The following is a 21,649-nucleotide window of genomic DNA, read 5'->3' on the forward strand; positions in this document are numbered from 1 at the left end:
ACCAGGGCACAGCACAGGTGGCAGGACCCGCATCCCCTTCTGCGGGGATGGGTCCCTGAGATCCCTCCTTGCCGCGATCCCGGGGTGCAGGCGAGGGGCACCCCCAGAATTCCTGCCCGTGCTGCCCACGCTGCCATCCTGGTCCCAGCCCCGCCGCAGGTGCAGGAGCAGCGGGAGCCCGGGAGAGAGGGAGGAAGGGAGGAAGGAGGAATCCACACATGTCTGCCAGATCCAGCCCCTCCCGCCGCCGGCCAATTGACAGCTGCCCTGATTTGATCAGCAGCTGCTGACGAGGCATCAGACAGGTCCCCAGAGCCATGAATAATTTCAGGGTATTTGTGTTTATTTGATCTCAGTATGGGGCGGCCCCGCCGCCAAGCCCGGACCCTCGCAGAGCCACGGGGAAGGGGCTGCCGGGCTCTCCAGATGGTCGCTCCAAGGCCACCGTGGGCAGGGCTGGCTGTCCCCTGGCTGTCCCCTCCAGGGAGCTCTTCGTCCTGCTCCTCACCCTCCTCCTGCACAGCCAGGGGGATGAGGGGGGGACTCCTCAACAACTTGCAGGGAATAGAAAAGATCCCCCCAGCCTCACGATTCCTAACATAGCTCATTCCAACATTTTCAAGGCGTTTATCCAGTTTCTCCTGTTTCAAATGGACCAAAATGAGCACTTTGTGCTTTCTGGGCTCGGGTGCCACGTGCTAGGGCCACCAGGTCCTGCTGGAGTCACCAAGGTTCAGATGTTGGGAAGGAATTAATCATGGTTGGATCTGAGGCTAAGAAATCAAAGATGTGAGGGGTGAGCCCATCCCCTGCCCTCACAGCAGCATCCCCACCATCTCCATGGGCTGATCCATGCCTACATCTCATGGAAGCTTCTGCAAAAATACTTTCCCAGTCTGGCTCTGCCCTGCTGAACAAACACCAAGCCCTGCTTGAAACTTGGAACTTCAGCTGCAAACCAACCACGAGCTGTTCTGAAGCGCTTCCAAAACTGCCTCGTTTCTACCTCAGCAAACATAAATCAGCCCTCCCTCGTGAGTTGCAGCCAGGGCTGGCAGCAGAGCCGTGAGGATCCATCAGCACCAGTTCCAGGGACAGTTTTAAGCTCTCTTGGCCAGATCCACAAAAGAATTTGGGAACACTGAGATCTCTGGTGACTGTGCAGCTCAATCCTCCCGTGAAGGGGATCCCCCTCACCGCCACCCCTCTGGAGAGCTCAGCCAGTGCCTCACTCTGCCTCATTTCTCCCTCCCTCCATTCCATCCTGCCAGGAGCATCCCCTGTTTGGGGACACCCTGTGCCTCCCAGCGCCAAACCCCTGCAGTGCTGGACACCCAGCAACAGGGTCTGAGCAGGAGGTGCCCTGGGGGGCACGGGAGTGGGGACACAGCCAGCAGTGCCCTCACCACATGGCGCTGGACCAGCCCAGCTCTGTGTGACCAGCAGCAGCTCCAGGGACATCCCAAAGGGATGCCAGAGCTGTGGGGTTTGCCCGAGGGAAGGAAAGCTCCAGCTCAGGGCAATTCCCTGAGTTCAGACAAACCCCTGCAGGTGCCCGGGCTGGCAGACGAGTGGCATCATCTGCAGCCCCGCTCTTGGCTGGGCACAAGGACCCTCGGGGGGGCTGGGGGGCCCAGGGAGGGAGCAGATGTCCCACAGGCCCCAGTGGGCACTCAGGTGTGGGACAGGGCAGGACAGGAGGGGGATGGGGACAGCGATGTCGCAGCCGCACACGGGCAAGAAGGGCTGAAATGTGCTGAGGCAGCAGTGGCAGAGCCTGGGTCCCCAGGCACCGAGGATCCAGGCATTCCCATTTTCCCAGTGTTGCTGTAATGCCTTTGACAGCTTGGGCAGGTGACAGAGGGGCTGCTGCTGCCTGGGCCTGGCAGGAACCTGATGGCCTGGAAGTGGCAGCAGCTCTGCAGAGCCCCAGCTTGGCCCCAGGTTAATGCCCCTGAAGGTGACAGTTACCCCTGACCCCTCGAGAGAGTCACCTGCAAGGATAGAGGGATGGAGCCAGGACTGCCCGGCCCTCACCACTGCCACCTTTCCAGGCTGAGCAGGGCAAGGAGCCATAACTGCATCTCAAAGGAGAGAGCTTTTGGGTCCCCAAAAGCTCCCAGGTGAGAACAAAGCATCCCCTTGTCCCCCTCCCCAGCATCCATCAGCCAAACCCCTCCATGCTACAGCTCAGAGCCTCCTCCTCCTCATCTTTGGGGGCTCGCAGGAAAAATTTTACCCTAAACCCCCTGTCCTGGCCACCATCTCCCCACTTGGCTGCTGTGTCCCCCTGGAGCAGGTTCTGGCTCTCCACAGACACATCCCACGTGTGTCCCAGCTCAGGGTGGCTCTGGGCTGGAGGAGCTCATCTGTCCCCCCTCCTCCAAAACCCAGAACTGGGTTTTTGTGGTGTTTGTCTCAGGTCCGACGCTGTCATGCTGCTCTTGTTGGGATGGAAAATGCATCCAGTTTTCCACAGAAACAACAAAGATTCACCATCTGTGTCAAATTTGTAATCCAGCCTGGGGGAAGATGGGAAACAAATTTAGCTCTTTTTTTTTTTTTTTTTTTTACTATCAGAAAAAGCCTCGTTTCCTGGCGAGGAGCTTCGCCTGGAGCATGGCAGGGATGGGAGCCACTATTCCCAAACTTCTCCGTGCCAGGAGAAGGGAACTGGGAGAGGAGCCCCAGTACTGGATGGGCAGGCAAATGGTTCCTGTCTCCACCTGCTCAGCCACTGCCAGCTGTGTGCAGGGCTTCCCTGCCCGGCTGCAGCCCCTCACATGGGACCCCACAACTGCTGCCTCCACAGATAAGGGAGAAGCCTCAGAAATCCAGCCAAGCCTGGACAACGAGACTTGGGAATGCTGGGGATGCCGCTGGGAGCCCCCTCCCCCTCGCACTGGGCTCAGCTGGTCCCCAGGCAAAGGAAATCCCCCACTGAGGAGGGAGCCGGGGCTGGATTATGCACTTTGCTGCAAAAAGAAGGAAAGCTGTTCCTCCAGCTGTGGAAAAGGGGGCTCAGAATTGTCCCAGGAGAGGTTGGATGGGGCTTGGAGCACCCTGGGATGGTGGAAGGTGTCCCTGCCCACAGCAGGGGGTGGCACTGGATGAGCTTTAAGATCCTTTCCAACCCAAACCACTCTGGAATTCCATGATATCGATGTTTCTCCAGCTTCCCGAGCCACGGGCAGCTCCCAGAGCTCTGGGTGAGCCCCAGGTGATGGAGATGGGGGGTTCCATCCGTCCTGTCAGTGCTCCCTCCCTCCAGCAGGAACTGGGAATTCTTTTACAAAACACTTTTTTCACTGGAAAAGCTTCAGTTTGTGGCAACTGGAGCTATTTGTGGGAAAGAACTGGATTTTGCGTATTTTTATCCTGGTTTCCTAAGGAAGTGTGGCTTGAGCAATCGCACGCTCTGTCTGTCTGTCCAGCTGTCTGCCCATCTTCCCCAGCCCTGCTGGATCCCACTGGCCCATTCCAGCTGGACTGGATGGAGGATGAGGATCAAAAATAGGAATTTTTGCACATTTCCGTGAAAAGCTGCAGCTGAGTGGTGGCCAGGACCCTGAGCACTGCCCACAGCTCAGGGGGAGGCAACTCCAGCACAGCCCAGAGCCAGCAGCCCCACCCACACCAGTCCAGTCCACACCAGTCCCACCACTTGGCCTTCAGGATCCCCAGTTCCCACTCAGTACCAGGTGTCTGTGCAGGAAGCGTTGTGGAGGAAAGAGAAATGCATCCTTTGCACCCAAATCCCCTCTGGAGAAACTGGAAAGACCTCAATGCCCTTCCCAAAAAGCCCCCCAGGGCAGATTCTTTGGGGTGTCCTTGTTCCCCAGGCAGAGTCTGTTCCCAAGCAGGAGAATCCTCCCTGGAGCAAGGGGCCAGACTCTGCCAGGTCTGGGGCATCAGATATCCATCCCACATCCTGACCCGCATCCCAGGGCAGTGCCAGTCTCCAGGGACTCTGCTGGTTTGTCCCCACTCTGCCTTTTCCATAAGAAAAACAAGGAGGAAGTGTCCCAGCTCATCCCAGCCTCACGGCGTGAGCTCTTCCCAGTGAGGAAAACACCCCGGGATCAGGCAAATCCATGTTCCCATGGGCTCCTCCCTCTCCCTGAGCCCAGCACAGGACACTCACTTCCCTACTTGCACAGCACTGGGAGTGGTTTGGTGAAAGAGAATTCCAGCAATTCCAGCAGCCAGGAGGCTGAATCCATTCCCCATCTCCCACAGCACCTCCATCCTTAACTCGACACTTCAGGCTCTGGCGCTGATGGATGAGCAGAGGGATGATGGATGGGAGTGTGACTCGACAGAACATCGATCCCAGCAGCCCTGGGCAGCAGAGCCGGAGGAACCAGGGAGCCACAGCAGGGCTGGAGCCAGCCTGACAGGCTGCAGCAGGAAAATTCCTTCATGGAAAGGGCTGTCCAGGGCAGGGGTGGAGTCCCCATCCCTGGAGGGATTGAAAAGCCGTGTGGATGTGGCACCTGGGGACAGGGGTGGTGGCCGTGGCAGTACTGGGGAATGGTTGGACTCGATGGTCAGAGAGGGCTTTTCCAACCTCAGTGATTCCATGATTCTCTGAGTTAAGGTACTGGAAACACCAAGGCTGCAGCAGCTTCGGGAACAGCTGCTGGTGAGGAAAAGCCCTGGATACCACAGCCATGGATTTGGGAACTGCAGCACAGTTTGGGTGTCTGATAACACCCAGCCTGAAAACATCCACAAGCAGCAGCCACGGAGAGCAACAGCTCCCTGTGCCTGCCCCTGGATCCCTGGAAGTGTCCAAGGCCAGGTTGGACGGGGCTTGGAGCACCCTGGGACAGTGGAAGGTGTCCCTGCCCAGGGCAGGGGTGGCACTGGATGGGCTTTCAGGTCCCTTCCAACCCAAACTTTTCCATGATTCCATGATTCATTGGTCCCAGAGCCAGCCCCATCGCCCCCCAGGAGCAAGGCGATGATCCCATGATCCCATGATCCCACACTTCTGTGGGATCGCCCACTCCACAGGGAGCTGAGGCAGTGCCCAACCAGGACACTTGTGAGCTCTGTGTCCCTGGGATGTGAGGGGGAGGGATCTTCCCAGCCCAGGGCCCCAGCAGCTGCTGCAGGACCACAATTTTCCCTTTTTTCCCCTTTTTGAATGCAAGGGAGGGAAAATCCGGGGCTGTTGGAGCTCCAGGAGCGGCGGGAGGCCAGGAGGCGTTCCTGCCACGGCGCCACGCCGGGACTCTGGCTGCCCGGGAAAGGCAGGGAGGACACTGGGAGCTTGTTTGCTGCTGGAGCCCTGCAGGGTGGGGTGTTCAGGGCTGGCAGGAGCAGTTCCCAAAGCCTCCCCTCCACTGGTGGCAGCCAGCACAAAGGGACATCTCCTGGCAGTGTCCCTGTCCTCATCCCTGGGGATGGGGACACGGCACCTGCTGGGATTATCCCTTGGTCCCCCCAGGTTTGGACCTGGGCTCTGCTCCCCCCATTCCAGGGCTGGTGGCAGCAAAGGGAAGGGAGGCTGGAAGTTGGGAACTGCACTCAGGTGACCCAAGGGGACTGATCCAGGAAAGCCTCGGGATCAGAGGGGCTGGTGCAGGGCATTAACCAGAATCACAGAATTGCTGAGGTTGGAAAAGCCCTCCAAGATCAACCCAACCCTTCCCCAGCACTGCCAAGGCCAGCACTGACCCATGTCCCCAAGTGCCACATCCACAGGGTTTTAACTCCCTCCAGGAATGATGACCCCACCCCTGCCCTGGGCAGCTGTGCCAGGCCTGGACAGCCCTTTCCAGGAAGGAATTTTTCCTAATATCCCACCTAAACCTCCCCTGGCACAGCTTGAGCCTTGTCACTCGGGACGAGAGACCGACACCATGGCACTTTGTGCTCCAGGATGGAGGGAAGGAATGGAGCCCTTGGCAGAGCCCCACACCCCTGGGGACATGGGACATCCCTCTGTCCTTTAGGATGGAACTGGCCCTCGGATGGATGGATGGATGGATGCACAGATGGACAGGCAGCAGGACAGCCCAGGAAGCGCTGCTGGCTTCTATTTGAGGGAGAAGCGACCACAGGGATGGTCTGTCCTGGGATTTGGGGCTTCTCCCATGGGTGTTCACCCACCAGCCAGGGCTTTCTGCAGGGATCCTGGGAACCCCGGGAATCCCGGGGACAGTGACACCACAGCAGGGCCCTAGCAGAGCCCCCAGGCTGGTGCCAGGCTCAGGACACACACACTGTGCCAGTAGGCACAGGGATAATGCTCCGCTGGATCCCCCCATGGAATGCGGAGGATGCCACATGGGGACACACTGGCAGCCAGGAGGAATTCTGCTCCAGGACTGAATTTAAATATCGGGGAATAAAAGTAGTTCTGAAAAGTGACCTTGCAGCAAATTGCTTTTTTCCCTGCACAGCAGCAGCTTTAAAGTAAAACAACACAACCCCAACCCTTCTTTAGGCATTCCCAAATAGTTTTTTCCCAGTGATTGTGAAAATTTAGATCAGAAAACGTGTTGGGTAAAAATATTCAATTCCCCACAGCCTGCAGAGCCTCATCAAAAATCCATTTGAAGTATTACTCTCAAATCCCTCATGGCAATGGGATATTTTAAGGTCAGTTAAACTTATTATTCACTCAAGATTTGCTTTCAGGTCCCTGCATATTTCAAACAGATTTTCCCTCATCTCTAACCCAACTGTGTTACAAAAAGCCCTTTCCTCCCCCACCCCCCTTTTTTTTCCTGAAAAGAAAAAAAAGTTGTCAAAAGAAAAGATCCTAATCAGAAACAGCTTCTGAAGCCTTAAAAGCCACTACAGTTTGTACTTGTTACCCAAAAACACTGACGCTATCTCCAGATCCCTAAATCCCCTGACTCCCAAAACACTGAATGGAGCCGTGCTTGGAAAAGAGGAATTAACTCGAATTTGTTTTTCTTATTTGCAATTCATTTCCTCGCAACAGGGTTTACACACGGGCTTATTTTCTTCTCCCTCTCCTTGTACAAGGAAAGAAAGCAACTTCCAAACCTGCAGCCTGGGTTACTTTTGGATTATTTAGGATTTCCAGCTCGATGGAATTGCAATTTCTGCTCCTACCATGCCTTTCCCCTCACAGGTACTTTTGGTTGGGGTTTTTTCATATAAAGATCACCTAAAAAGTACAATTTAAAAATTTCCCCTAAACCACAAATGCCCATTTTCAGCTGGAGAGGGGAACACTCCAGGGAGAGTTCAGAGCCCCTTCCAGGGCCTAAAGGGGCTCCAGGAGAGCTGGAGGGGGACTTGGGACAAGGCATGGAGGGACAGGACAATGGGAATGGCTTCACATGGACAGGCTGGGTCAGATGGGATGTTGGGAAGAAATCCTTCCCTGTGAGGGTGAGGAGGGACTGGAATGGATTTCCCAGAGAAGCTGTGGCTGCCCCATTCCTGGAAGTGTCCAAGGCCAGGTTGGATGGGGCTTGGAGCACCCTGGGATAGTGGAAGGTGTCCCTGCCCAGGGCTCCTGGACACAGGATGGGCTTTAAGGTCCCTCCAACCCAAACAATTCCTGGGATGTAGGGGTCATCCTTACAAACCATCCCCTGCTCCCTGCGTGCTGCCCAGCGTTTATACCTCGGATAACAATTCCCAGATCCCTGGAGGTCACAAACAGCATTAAGAGCTCTGCCCAAAGCCACCACAGGAGGCAAATTGAGCTGAGAGAAAGAGATTGCAAGTGCCCTAATCTTGCTCTGGAGAGCAAAGACTTTGGGAATTATTCCCCATTCTCAGTCACTGCAGCCATCTGGGCTGCATTTCTCCACTTACTCCATCAGACATATGCTGCTTTTATCCCTACCCCTGCCAGCTCTCCGCTGTTCCCTGAAAACATGTGCACCCTCCACTCTCTGCTCATTCCCAGCTCGGCTCCAAGCAGAGGCTGTGAGTTCGGCTTCCAGCAAGCGAGCCTGGCCCTCAGAGCTGCTTCCACCCACAGATTTCTCCCTAAAAATCCCTGTTTGCCCAAAACAAGGCAGAGTGAGATGTAATTCCAAGTTGGAGCCCCGCTGCTGCAAAGCGACATCGCTCCTCCGAAGCCAAGAGGATCCTACTGAATCCTGCCAGGAAGGGCTGGGAGGGGAGAACTCCTCCAGCTGGGAAGCCCTGGAGGACCAGAGTCTCCAAAAAGAGGTTTTCCCTCAGATCCCACACTGCTCTCCAGCCTGACACCACACAGGCTCTGCTGGACACTAACATACAGGATAACATGGAATAAAACATGGGATAACACACAGAATAACACACAGGGTAACATGGGATAGAACATGGGATAAAACACGGGATAACATGGGATAGCACATGGGATAACACAGGGGATAGCACATGGGATAACACATGGGATAACACACGGGATAGCACATGGGATAACACATGGGATAACATGGGATTAAACATGGGATAACACATGGGATTACACATCCAGGCTATCCCAGTCAAGGTGTGGGACCTCACACCACCTTCTCCCACCAGCCCCCTCTTCCCACCTTCCAGTTCCAGCTTTCTTCCCACCAACAAGTGGAACGTCCATAGGGGACCAGAAGCCAGAACTGCAAGTACCAGGATGGAAAGGGAGAAATGGGAATGTTGCACTGCTCCAGCAACAAAGGCTCCCACCACCTGAACCAACAGGACCTGGACCTCTACAGACGCCCAAGGGCAAGAGAAGGAAATCCAACAGTCTGTCCAAGGGCAGCCGAGCTGTCACTCCAGTGCTGGGCATGGGAACAGACCCACGAACCGTGAAGCTCTTTCGGAGCTGCTCTTTGGGATCAGGCTGAGCTTCCACCAAGCAGGAAGATTCCAGCCCTGGCTCTCTCCCCACTGGAGATGACTTCCTTTCCCTCAGCAGGACCCTGCTCCCCACAGCCCCCAGCAAAGCCCGTCTTCACCTTCACATCCACTTTGGCTGCACCTTCCTCTTCCACGAGGCTCTAGCCACGAGCGCCCTTCCTGCAGGAAGAGCCTCTCCTGGCCCACAGCAGGGCAAGGAGGGAATTACATTTCATTACACGCACGGTCCAGGGGCTTAAGTGTCAGGCCAAGCATTACCAGATGTGCAGGGCTCTCCCTCAAAGCCATCCCCAGGCTTCAAGGCCTCCTTGGATATTTAATCTGTTGGTATCTGGGGTGTGAGGGTCAGGGACGGGGTTTCCATGCAGATGCTACAAATCTTCTCTACTTTTACCATCACCTTTTAATAACACCGTAAATCACCAGGCACTTCTCAGGTGACCCAGTAATTGCCCATTTGTGTCTCTGAGCAAAACTCAGCCAGATTCTTCCTCCTCTCTGCAGCGAAGGAGCCCTGCTGGGAGCAAACTCTGGGGGGCCGCGTGCCTCTTCTCTCCTCCAGCAAAGTCATCTCCTGGCATCTGTGCTTCAGCTGCAGCGTGGCAGCACGAGGAGAGGGCGAGGAACTGATACAGGAAGATTAAAAAAAGGTTGGATGGGTCTGTTCCTAATGTGAGCCTTGCTGCTCGCAGCCTTTGATTGCTGCACAAATAAAAGATGGAAATTCACTGGAGGCAAAGGAATTAATTAACGGGAGAAGAAAGGAGCATCAGTCTGTTGGAGGCCTGGCATCAATTCCGAGCCGAGTTTTGAAGTGGCAACAGTTTTCCTTGTTCTTTTAAGTTGTTCTTCTCCGTCCTGCACGGTGACTGGGGGAGCTGACAGCACATGTGGAGTCTCATTCTGATCATCCTGGGATGAGGTGACCCTGCTGGCACAGGACAAACCTGCCTGGCTGTGGGGGCACCCCCAGCCGCTGCTCCAGCACCTTCCACGTCCTGCTGCTCCCAGCTGCTTTCATCTGATCTGCTGAGATCCTCAAACCACGTGGAGCCACCATCCTTCACCAGGCTGCCGGCATGGTTTGGAGGCTTTTATGGCCTGGGAGATGGTTTGGGAGATGTTTACATCTCCAAGTGGTTTCATAACCTCTGCCACTGAGGTTTTGCTGCAGGTGAGAAGAACATGAACCACCTCCAGCCCAATTCCAGTTCAAACTGGGATTCTGTTCAAACACAGCTGTGCACGTTCACATGGGCCATGGTTCTCCTGGTTCCTGGGACTGTTTTCTTGCCTTCAGGACATGCTGGCTTCAAGCAAGAACTGAAGCTCTCCCTGTGCCAAGGCTCCATGACTCCAAAATCATCGAATCTCTGGGGATTCCTAATAAAATCAGAAGAGTTCCCACCCCATCCTCCACCCGGGTCGTGCTTTAATTTACGTTCAGCTGCATGCAAAGAGCAGGATCTGTCCCCAAGAGCTTCCCAGCTGAGCTCAGGGGGTCTCACAGCCTGATTTCTTTCCAAAGAGCACTGCTCACCCCTGCTCTGTATCCATCAACTCAGCTCGAACCTCACCCAGCAGAAGTGGGGGTTTGGGGGCTGTTTTGGGGTCAGAGCTCGGTACATCACACACACACAGATGAGGGTGGAAGTCATCAGCCCTTGGTGTCATGAAACCAGAAACCCCAAACAACCAGGTGTGCGTTGACACTTCCAGCAGCTTGTTGGGCTGTGACGCTGACATGAGGCTCACACAGCTGGACACAGCTGGAGTTAGGTGATCACTAAGCCTTTAAGCCTTTATTTAAAGACATTTTGCCTAGAAAAAAAATGTTTAGAAAAGGTCTTGCACCACCAGAGTGATTAATGCTGAAAGGAATCTCCCCTTCACAGTTCCTTTTCAGTAATTCCAGGTTTATGAGCCTTTAACATGACAGAGGCCTGGGTGTGATCCCTGCTCAGCCCCGTGGTTGCAGGACACCCTCACACGCTTCCTGATACTCCTCAAAGCAGGGAAATATGAATTTTTAATATTCACACCAAGATCAGAACTGAGCAAGGCTGTCCCTCATTATCTGCCTTGTAACGAGACTGGGATCAAACGGAGTGAGGACACGGTGGCTGAGAGACACCGGCCCCACACATCCCTTCTGATGACACAGCGGGTAATTAACTGGCATGTCACACTCAGGCTAACGAGGTTGACCTGCTGGGGCCACACCAGGCTCCCAGCCCTATTCCCTGCCTGGGGCTGGGGGCTCTGAGGCCACCTCTGCTCACCTCTGGGCTGGACTCATCACGAGGGATGAGCTGGATCAATGGATCCCTCCCAACTTGCGATATTCTGTGACTCTGTGAGCTCCGAGCTCAGCACAGGCAATGTCCCCTCTGCCATCACAGCCCAGGGGCCGGGGGAGGTTGGGGTCATTGTCCCTGGTGGCTCCCTAAACCAGCCCAGGGATCTGGGGGGGCTGGGGACACCTTCATCACTGACTGGGAAGAAGCGAGGGATGTGACACAAATGCCTGGAGAGACACAACCACAGCCCTGGGGGACACGAGTGACCTGGAGCCATCTGCCAGGGGTGACACCAGGGTAGAACTGAGACAGAGGCGGAGCCCACCGTGCTTCCATCCACCCCACGCCACCCAAAACGAGCTCTGAGCTCCAGCGGACACAGAGCCTGTCCATCCTCCCTGCAAACCTCCCCGTTCACACCAGCTCCAAATAAACACCAAAGCATCAGTTCAGCCATAGGCGCCAGCCAGAGGCAGCCAGGATTCCAGGAAAACAGGGAAGGTCAGGGCAGGACAGTGCCAGATCACAGCAGGTTAAATCCCAGTCCTGCACAGGGTTCCTTCCATGGATCAGGGCGCTGGGATGCTCCCAGCCCCTCGTGTCCCACCCGGATGCCGCTCCAGCGGCAGCACACGGAGCAGGATCGGCCCTTGGGGACGCCTCTGTCCCTTGTCCTGCTGGCAGCAGCCCAGCCCTGCCCGACGGCTCCTTTGTGCAGGAGAGGCGAGGCGGCGGCCCGGCCCGCGCGGGTGGCGGGGAGCGGATGCAGGTTGTCACGCTCGGGGCTCCGACACCGCGGGGGGACGTTCCGCCCGTCCCTCCCCCCAAAACCGGCTTTTCATGCAGACAAATGATGCCTTCCCTCAACAAAACCTAAATTCTCAGCTGAAAGTACTTGGCAGCGGCCCCTCGAAATTTTTCTCAGGCTTGTGTGGCTTCGGAAGATGACTTTGGGAACCAGAAAAGCGCCAGAGGAAGCGGCCGATGGCTCTTGGGGAAGAATAAACCCCCCGTCCCTCCGGCTGCGCGTCCCGCCGGGCTGGCGCTCCCGGGGATGGAGCGGCTGGGCAGCTCCGAGGGGCTGGGAGGAGCCAGCGGCAGTCCTGGAGAGGCTCCGGCACGCCGGGGACCGCAGGGACATCAGTGTCCCCCCTCCCCAGCTCCAGGTATTGACAGCAGCAGCGATGAGCCATCGTGCTGACAAGCACCTGATCAATGGCACTTATCGAGCCCCTCCGCACTGCCGGTAATTGGAGGATTTCTTTCGCTTCCACTTTATCGACATTTCCTCCCTGGTAGGGTGTCCGTGGAGGCGGGGGGGTTGTCACTTGGAATTACCGGGGAGCTCGGCGGCACAGGCGGGATGGGGACAGCAGGATGGGGGAGCTGGCAGGTGGAGACAGGGAAAACATTTGGGCACGATCAGCACTGACAGGAGCATCCAGAGAGGGCGAAATAAAACAAAATAAAATTAAACAATCTGATGTAGGGCTGTGGAGATGGAAGCATTTTGAGATCCTGCCCTGATGGGGGCTTGATTTCACCCACCGAAGGAATTATGGAATTATGGACCCACGTCCCCAAGTGCTACATCCACACAGCTTTGCAATCCTTCCAGGGATGGTGAATTCCCCACTGCCCTGGGCAGCTGTGCCAAGGCTGGACAATCCTTTCGGGGAAGAAATTCTCCCAGTATCCAACCTGAACCTCCCCTGGCCCAGCCTGAGGCCGTTCCCTCTGCTCCTGTCCCTGTTCCCTGGGAGCAGAGCCCGACCCACCCCGGCTGCCCCCTCCTGTCAGGGAGTTGTGCAGAGCCACAAGGTCCCCCCTGAGCCTCCTTTTCTCCAGGCTGAGCCCCTTTCCCAGCTCCCTCAGCAGCTCGTGGTGCTCCAGCCCCTTCCCCAGCCCCATTCCCTTCCCTGGACACTCCATGTCCTTCCTGCCATGAAGAGCCCAAAACTGATCCCAGACCTGAGCCAAGTCCTCCTGCACCCCCAGCGGGTCCCTCCTGCCCTGGGTTGGGGGCTGCCGTGGGGAGCAGAGGGGCGCCGGGAGCAGCTCCCACCAGCCCTGGGGTTTGGGATGCCGCGGCTCTGGAGCAGCTGGGAAGTTGCACAAGGCAGGAGGCCCCAGCAGCCCCCACAGAGCAGCGCCGGGATGTGGCCTCTGGGGACGGGATCTGTCACTTTCCTTGGCCCTTCCCATCAATCACCGACTCGTCCTTTTATTTATTTATTTATTATTTGCACAACACGGCTGCAAATTCCCAGCTGAATCAGCCTGAATGTGTGGACAGGGCAGGGGAGGAGATGCCGATTCTTCATTCCAGCTACAGAAAGCCCTTCAGGTGTGCCCAGGTCCAGGTGTGCCCAGGGCCACGGCCACGCACACACAGTTCAGGGGCTAAGTGATAAATCAATAGCAAAGCGGTCAGTCAGCCTTTCCCTGCCCAAGGACGTTAACAAGGTCACATCCTTATTCTCTCCACATTAATGAGTGGAGATTCCTAATAAGACCTCAGTGACAAGTGACTATATTAATGTAATTCTCTCCTGCTCCTGATCAATTTTGTGTGTTAAGAGGCAGAGCAGCCCCGGTGGCTTGGGATGCTCCTACCACCCCCTCACTGTGGAACTGCTGACTGAGAGAGAGGAGTTTATTCCCCTCGTGGCCCTGCCTGTTGTGGGGTTTCCTTGATGGAGCACACCTAAATCCCTCCCAGGAGGAGCCCAGCAGCTCATCCCAGTCCCAAAGCGCTGCTGTTCTCCCAGGCTGCCTAAAACATTCCATGCTGCTGCTTTAACAGCCCAGATAGTGAATGTTTTCTGAATTGAAGCCATTCCCCCCCATATTTCAGTCTGGGACCAGCACTGCTGGTGCTCCAGGTCAGGGCCATCCATGTCACCAGCAGCACGTGGCGGGACAGGGTTGCTCTTTTTGGTCCATGGCCCTGGACCATCTCAGCCATGCAAACCCTGGCTCATCCCCGCTCTCCACAAGCCCTGAAATCACACGGATCTGGATACTGACCCCCGAGCCCTGGGGCGACCTGCAGGATCCCACTCAGGGGGCACAGCTGCCTCTGTGCCCTGGTCACTGTCCCAGTGCCCTGCCTGCCACATCCACCTTTGCATTTCAAACGAGTCTTCAGCTCGAGAGTGACTCACTTAAGGGATGCATGAATAATTTTGAAGATTCCTGTGATCTCCGAGCTATCTCTGAGCAGAAGGAGAAGGAGGCGAAATCCAAGGAGCCGCTGTGAATTTTCCACCCAGGACAATCACCATGAAAGGTGAGTGTGTAAAACCTCACCAGCACAGCTGAGCTGAGCCCTCAACCCTGCCACGGAGAATGCTCAGGGCTGCAACCACCACGTGTTTGTCATGGTGTGATTGGGGGGTTGGGGCTGTGCTTCACATGGGGTGAATTTGGGGAGGTCTTGGCACAGGGTGCCCAGAGAAGCTGTGGCTGCCCCTGCATCCCTGGCAGTGTCCAAGGCCAGGTTGGACAGGGCTTGGAGCAACCTGGGATAGTGGAAGGTGTCCCTGCCCATGGCAGGGGTGGAATGAATCTTTGAGGTCACTTCCAACACAGATCGTTCCATGAATTCCCAGAGCCTGTGCATCCTCTCACAATGAAAGGCTCAAACCACTGCCCTGATGTGCCCAGCACAGACCAGCCTTGGCTGCCTCCACCCCCCAGACCAGGCTCCCAAACAAGTCCCACAGAAGCCTCTCAGAACACCCCTGTGCTCCTCACTCTAATATTTTGGCCATCCCAAGAGCTGGGATGTGGGGAGGGAGCTGCCAGGCTCAGGTCCTACCCTGCTGCTGGAGCCCTGTCCTGCAGACATGGAGCATCCCTCCATCCCTCCCTCCGACACTCCCAGCTCCCTAAGCAGGAGGATTTCCACAGCCCTTTGAAAAGCCATTTAGAGCTAAGTCTTGGTATTAAACCTGGCCTTTCCTTGGGCAGGTTTTCAATCTCTGCCCGAGCCTGTTGCAGCAGAAAGTTTTTGAAAAGGTCAGGAGGAAGCTTTTAAGCATCTTTGCCAATTAAGTGCTGTAACTCCCTCCCCGCCGCCGGAGCTGCCCATCTCCATCCCAGGGGAAGGTAATTACTGTTTTATAAATAAGCTTTGAACTCTCTTAAGTAATTGTCTCTCCTTGCATGAAAGCGCCCTCTAAATCCACCGGCCTTTTCCACCTTCTGTCACGATCTAAAAATAATCGAGGAGAAAAACCCCGCATAATACCTTTAAGGAGAAACTCCTAAACTTTCCTTTACACTGCAATGATTATTTCTCCAAGCTTTCAATAGTTCCCCTAACAGAAGCCTTGTGGCTTTCCTGGCTCTTTGCGAATTTTTTTGGCAGTATTTGACATATTTTCAAAACTTCTCTGGAGTTACATGGATTAAAACACCCCCACATTTCAGTATTTCAATTTCTAGCCCCTGAGGTTACAACAGAGAGCACAAGAGAAAGGACAGGAATGAAGAAGCCTTTTCCAAAGGTATTCATTCCCATCATATTAATTTTTCTAACCAGCCCCGTGATTTCGGGGTGTATTTAAGCAGTCTGGGATAGCAGCACTGGCAGATCTGAAATCCTTCAGGAACTCAGGTTACTCCTGCACAACCCGTGCCCAGCCCGGGTGTAATCCCCTCATTTATTTAACAGAGACAGAGACAGGGAAAGCATTCCTCAGACGGGAAGAGCACAGCTCCTTCCACCCTGCAAATCGCAGCTTTTATCCCCAAAATCCCGGCCGACATTAACACGCAGCTCCAATCACTCGAGCCTGACACTATATGAGCAACAGCACAAGGAACAACCCGACTTCATTTTGCCTGGAGGCTGAGCCAGGCTCAAATTGGGGCTCCCAAACCTGCTTGGATCAGCAAGAAGCATTTCATGGGATCGGGAAGAAAAGCCGGAAATAAGGGAATAACAGCGTGAAAGTGGGGGGCAGGAGGGTTGAGTTGTGCTCCTCACCCCATCACTGACCCCCCAAAACAGGACAGGCACAGCCCCTCTCTCTCCCGGCCCGCAGCAATCCCTGTCTGAGAGCCCTTTAAATGGTTTCAAATGTTAATTCCTCATCGTGGCAGTAAAAGCTATTTTTAATCCCACGTGAAAGCAGTTTGCAGAAACCCAAACTTTGCACGTATTATGGATTGCTTCCCAAGTCCGGGCAGCGCTCGATGTGTGTTAGGGAGCAGAAAACAGGGGCATATCATCAGGGAGACCCACCCGGCTGCCACGGGGGCACCCAGCGCTTAAGCCTGGTCCTAAGTGTACGGCTGGGGCTAAAACACTGCATAAAAGTCGATCCAAAACACTACGCCCTAAGTGAAAGCTTTAATGTATCTTATTCTTAGTTAAAATCAGCTTTCTCTCAGGTTTCCCGCATGTTTTCTTTGTACTTGAGGTTTCATTTCCCAAACACGGGGGATCCGGGAAGCTGAGACAGAAAGGTCTCACTCGTGAATGGAAGTGAAAAAAAGAGGCGAGATTGCAAAGTAATAAAGGCGAGAAGCGGCAGGGCTGAGTGTCTGCAAATGCCCCGGGAAAACAAGGGCCGCTCTGAGCCACCAGAGCGCTGAAACCGAGTCCATCAGGAGGAGAGATTAGCGGTGCCAATGAATAAAGATAATGTCCCGGAGCAGGTCTCCGTGCATCGCCATCTGACTCCGGCCAGATTCCTTTGTCTTTTCCCACCTATGCGCTTCTCAAGCGCGCCTGTGAGAAGCTCGCCCTGGAAGGGGACACAAGAGCGGTGCCAAAACGCAGCCTGGTGGCTCCAGAGGAGCTGGTTTTGTTCAGCAGCTCGCGCTATAGAGTGTCTTGATCTGTCTGTACAATCACAACTCACACAAAAACCCCTCAAGGCACCTACTTAGCTCTACTTTTCAACTGCCAATAACACTCCCGGCAAAAGTCAAAAGAGCAGCGCCGGAGCCGCGTCCTTCCCCTGTCGCTCAAAGGCGTCGGGGTTGCGAGGTTCCGAGATAACAAAGTCTGGCTCAAGAAATCCTGGATGCCTTTCAAGAGTGTTATTAGCTCCTATGAATGGGGTTGGGGAAGGGGAGGGGGGAAAACCCACGTCCCAGGGAGCGGCTCTCTGCTCCCCGTCCACCTTCCCAGAGATGCTCCCGAGCTGGGACACCCCAGCAGAAGCACAGAGGGATGAGGAACCCCACAGAAAGTTCCTCCCCCTGTCATGCCAACTTTCATGTTCTGCATTGGATGGGATGGGAAAATGACTATGAAAAGTTAAATTTGGCCTCCGAGAGTCTCGGAGCTCTGGGAAGGCTCTGCAGGGCCAGAGGATGCTCGGGGGGGGATTCCAGCTCCTCGTGTCCCTCCGGCTGCAGGGCTCCAGCTTGGCCACTCACTAGACATCCCATAGTACTTTTTAGTACTTCTGGTCCAAACTGTAAGAAATTAGGGAATTCTTTACAGTTCCTCCAAATCCAGGGTGTGCAGCTTCCAGAGCGCAATCCCAACGGACACGCGGGGTCGAGGGAGCCTTGCCCCACCACCATTCCTGCCTAAGTGTTCCTTTGGCTCTTGGAAAAAGCAGGAACACAAGATGGAAAAGAGGGACTGGGATCACAGATCACGCAAGGAAACAGGAAACAGAGGAAAAGCGTCACATTGAGCTGATGTTGCCACAAAATTTTGGCAGATGGGGATGAGGAGACTCTTCTTCAGATGAGCTGCGCCAGGCTCAGAGCTCTCCACATGAATTCCCTCAAAGCTGAATTCCCTCAAACTCCATTTCATACAAACCAGGCCCCTCTCCCAGCACTGCCGTGCTCCCCAAAGCTGCTGTGCCCCCATTTCTCCAGCCCCATTCCCCACAGCTCCAGAATCCCCGAGACTGTGCCAAACTCCAGTGCGAGGCAGACGGCACGGCCGGAACGTCTGCGTGGGAACCAAACCAGCTCTGGCATCCGAAAAGGGAACAATCCCATGCAAAGAGTCTGCTACGCCCCCAAACTGTCCCCAGTGGAGCAGAGCAGTGACACTGCAGAGCCCCAGCCCCACCATACAAGGTGTGAAAACGTCCTAAATGTCACTTGTGAGCCCAAACCTGCTCCCCTCACACCGAGGGGGTTCCAGCCCTTGAACCCCTTCACCCCACAGCGACTCGGCCCACAAATGTTGTTTTCCTCAATCCCCACAGGCACCCACAGCATCACAGCTGCTCCAAGTTTTGCAATGGATTTCTGAATATCACCCCAAGTGTCTCGGATCCAATTCAGTTTTTAACATTTGTCCTCACCTACATTCCCACAAAACAGACACAGACAGTCCCAGGCTCCCAAAGAGGCCTCCCCACACCCCAAACTGGCACCAGCATTGCCTCTTCTTTTTACTTAAGTTTCCTTCAAGCAGCACTGAATGCCAAAAAAATTAAAATCATGTTTTTCTTGAGGAGAAAACATCCCATCATGCTTGGATTAGCCATTAAGTCATTTATGCTGCAGCCTAGAAAAGGTGTTTAATCTTCTTAGAATTAGCTAAAGCTGTAGTAACTCAAGGAATTCTGTAGGAGATGCTTTTGCAGAACATTTTCTTTTCACTACTACTCCAAAAAAAAGGAGCTTTGGGCTATTTCAAATTTAAATTAAATAAAACAATCCAGTAAGAATGGATTATTTCAGTCAGTAACTTATAACAAACTACTCATCACCCATGAGGAGATGCTCTTGCCAGAGCAGGGAAATCACTGTGGGACTGAGCTACTAAAAAGGAATGAAATAATTCTGGAGTGATATTTCCAAGAGAATTTTTTTTTCCACATTTACTCAAGACAAGCAACAACCTACAGGTGCCTTCGGGCCAAATATCTTGGCGTGAGAAGCGGTTGGTGTAATTTTGGTTTCCTAGCAAGTTCAAATATTTTAAAAATGTTTACACCACTTTTGAGATATCCATTGGAAAAACCTGAATTTCTGTCCAATTTCTGTCCAATTTCTCTTTCCCTCCCCTCCAGCACATCCCAGCTTTAAACATTTAGCTCTGTCTGGCTTCCCCGGGGATAAAATCCCTCGGTACTGCAAGGTCTTGTGAGAAGACAAAACAAGAGGCAGAGAGGAGAGGAAGCGAAGGGAAATAGTTGTGTGTGTGTGTGATTAAAACCACACTTACTCTACGCAGAGTTAAAGCAAAACATCTCCTGATTTCTGCCTCGCCCCAAAGGATGCAGCTTCTCCCCAGCCCAGCGGCCGCTTCCCCACGCCGAACACCTTCCCCGCTCCATTTCTCCAAATTTACCACAACCATATGCGGGATCGTCTCGAAACTGGTGCCAGGCCAGGCTCCCTGCAAGCACTTACAGCACTAAAAACTCGCAACAGAGCCATCCAAACTAAGATTTATTTCTCCTTCTCTCTGCGGTCCGTCCTGCGAGCGCCTCGCTGGGCTCCGCCGAGCGATATGAAAGCGTTCGATCTTCCCAGCTTTAATTATGTGCTCGCAGTCATTAAACTCCCATTCTGCCAAGTGAGAGCCATCTCGCAGTCCTCACCCCAAAAAGATTAGTGATCATCATTATTGTTCCTCGAGCAGCGCGGACCCAAACGGAGCTGAGGAATGAGCTCATAAATCACGGGGATATTAATGCAGCCATAAAAATAAGCGCCGCTGCTTACTGGGTTTTGAAGGTGTGTTAAGTCATAACTTTACAGCCCAGATGTGGGCTCAGAGAGCTGAAACTCTGCGGGTAAAATTACCACTAAAATTACTCTTTCCATTAAACACGCTGATTTTTCACAGGTTGTTACTTTGGCGAGGATTGGGAAGCTGCAACCTCCCCCGAAACATTGAGGGCATGTAAGAAATCCGGTATTCCCGCGGGGCTCGGGGAGAAGGGGATGGAGAGGCAGGAAGGACAGGGAGAGCTACTCCTTTTATTATTTTCAGATGTTTCCCCGAGAACACCACGGCGCTTTTATACATCGACACATTTGGATTCCCTTCAAAATAACGGAGCAGATTCCATCCCCGGCTTCAAGGGACTTATCGCTCCCGACTCCGCTTGGCCCGGCCGCTCCGGAGCTGGCCAGGAGACGGGAGTTTAATACACTCCACATGCACAGTAGCTGCTCTTCCGAATGCTTTATCGCCTGAAGAGTTCAATTCCATCGAAACCCTCAAAAAACAAACTTCTTTGGATCACTCCAGCTCTGCCCTTCTCCACAAACCCACCAAGGATCCCACTGATTCACCCCTCGCTCGCTCCCTATTCCAAGCACAGCCAGGATCAAGCCCGAGGTCCTCGCTCCCTTTATTTTTATAAACCACGTGAATAAAACAATTCCTAAAGGAACCCGCTGGGGAAACAGGGTGACGGCTGAGGATAAAGTGCTAAAGGTTAAAATCGCAAAGTCTGGGGAGTTAAACGAGCACATTTTTGCTACCGGTTTCATCCCTGACCGGGTGGGATGCGGGATGGGAGACGCGGGGACAGGGAGGAAAAGGGCGACACGGGGACAAGGGGGACACTGAGACCGCTTTTCACAGTCGCAGCGCTCCCGACTTCAGCAGCAGCCCCGAAAAAGCAGCCGCCAGCCCCTTCCCCAGGCCAGACGAGGGTCGGAGCTGCCGCCCCCCTCTCGTCCCACCCGGGACCTGCACTCTCCCCCTCCTCCCTTTCCCTCGGACCCCCTTTCTCTCCCGGGACCCGGCGCGCCCTCACCCGCCTGTTGCAGAGCCGCCGCATCCCGGCCCGGGAGGCAATTAACGCAGCTCTGCGCTAATTACCCGACCCCGCCGCCGCCGCCGCCGCCGCCGCCGCCCCCCCCTTACCTGTACCAGCGCAGCCCCTTCTCGTAGCACCTGTCGAAGAAGTGGGGTTCAGCGCCCACCGCCCGCACCCCGGGGTGCGCCCGCAGGAACTCGAGCAGCGCCCGCGTCCCGCCCTTCTTCACGCCCACGATGATGGCCTGGGGGAAGCGGCGGCTGCCGCCCCCCGCGCCCCCCGCCGCCCCCGGCCCCGCGGGCAGCGCGGCGGGCGGCGGCAGCAGCAGCGCGGGCGGCAGCGGCTCGCAGGGCCCGGGCAGGCAGGAGAAGAAGTAGGTGAAGAAGAGGATCATGGTGAGGAGCAGCGAGGCGCGGCGGCCCCCGGCGGGTCCCAGCAGCCGCCCGCTACATCCCATCGGGGGCCGCGCATCCCGCACCGCCGCCGCGCCCCCCGCGCCCCCCTCCGCGCTCCCCGCGCTCCCGGCCCGGCCCCGGGCCCCCCGAGCTCCCCCCCAGCCCTGGCCCGCCCGCGCCGCCCCCACGCCCACCCGCGGGGCGGGGGAGGGCGAGGACACGCGCGTGGGGCGGCGACGCCCCGAGGAGGGGAGGGGAAGGGAGGGGAGGGATGGAGAGGGAGGGGATTGGGAGCGGGGAGGGGGCGCGGCGCACGCGGGGGGCACCGCCGGGATCCCCGCAGGGACAGGGGCCCCCCACGCGTGGGTGTCACCCGGACGGAGCAGCCCCCGCCGAGGGCAGCACTCCT

The 21,649-nt window shown here is 55.4% G+C and overlaps 1 protein-coding gene across 1 annotated transcript in view; it reads right to left on the minus strand.

The window, feature by feature from the left end:
* Positions 1-21,329, minus strand: part of HS3ST6 (heparan sulfate-glucosamine 3-sulfotransferase 6) — a 29,917-nt gene extending 8,588 nt beyond the window's left edge. Inside the window, exon 1 of the mRNA XM_048321301.1 lies at positions 20,953-21,329. Coding sequence (XP_048177258.1) covers positions 20,953-21,302 — 350 coding nt within the window. The 5' untranslated portion in view covers positions 21,303-21,329. The remainder of the gene's footprint in view (positions 1-20,952) is intronic.
* Between the last annotated feature and the right edge of the window lie 320 nt (positions 21,330-21,649).

Source organism: Corvus hawaiiensis, chromosome 16, assembly GCF_020740725.1.
Source record: "Corvus hawaiiensis isolate bCorHaw1 chromosome 16, bCorHaw1.pri.cur, whole genome shotgun sequence".
Taxonomy (NCBI): domain Eukaryota; kingdom Metazoa; phylum Chordata; class Aves; order Passeriformes; family Corvidae; genus Corvus; species Corvus hawaiiensis.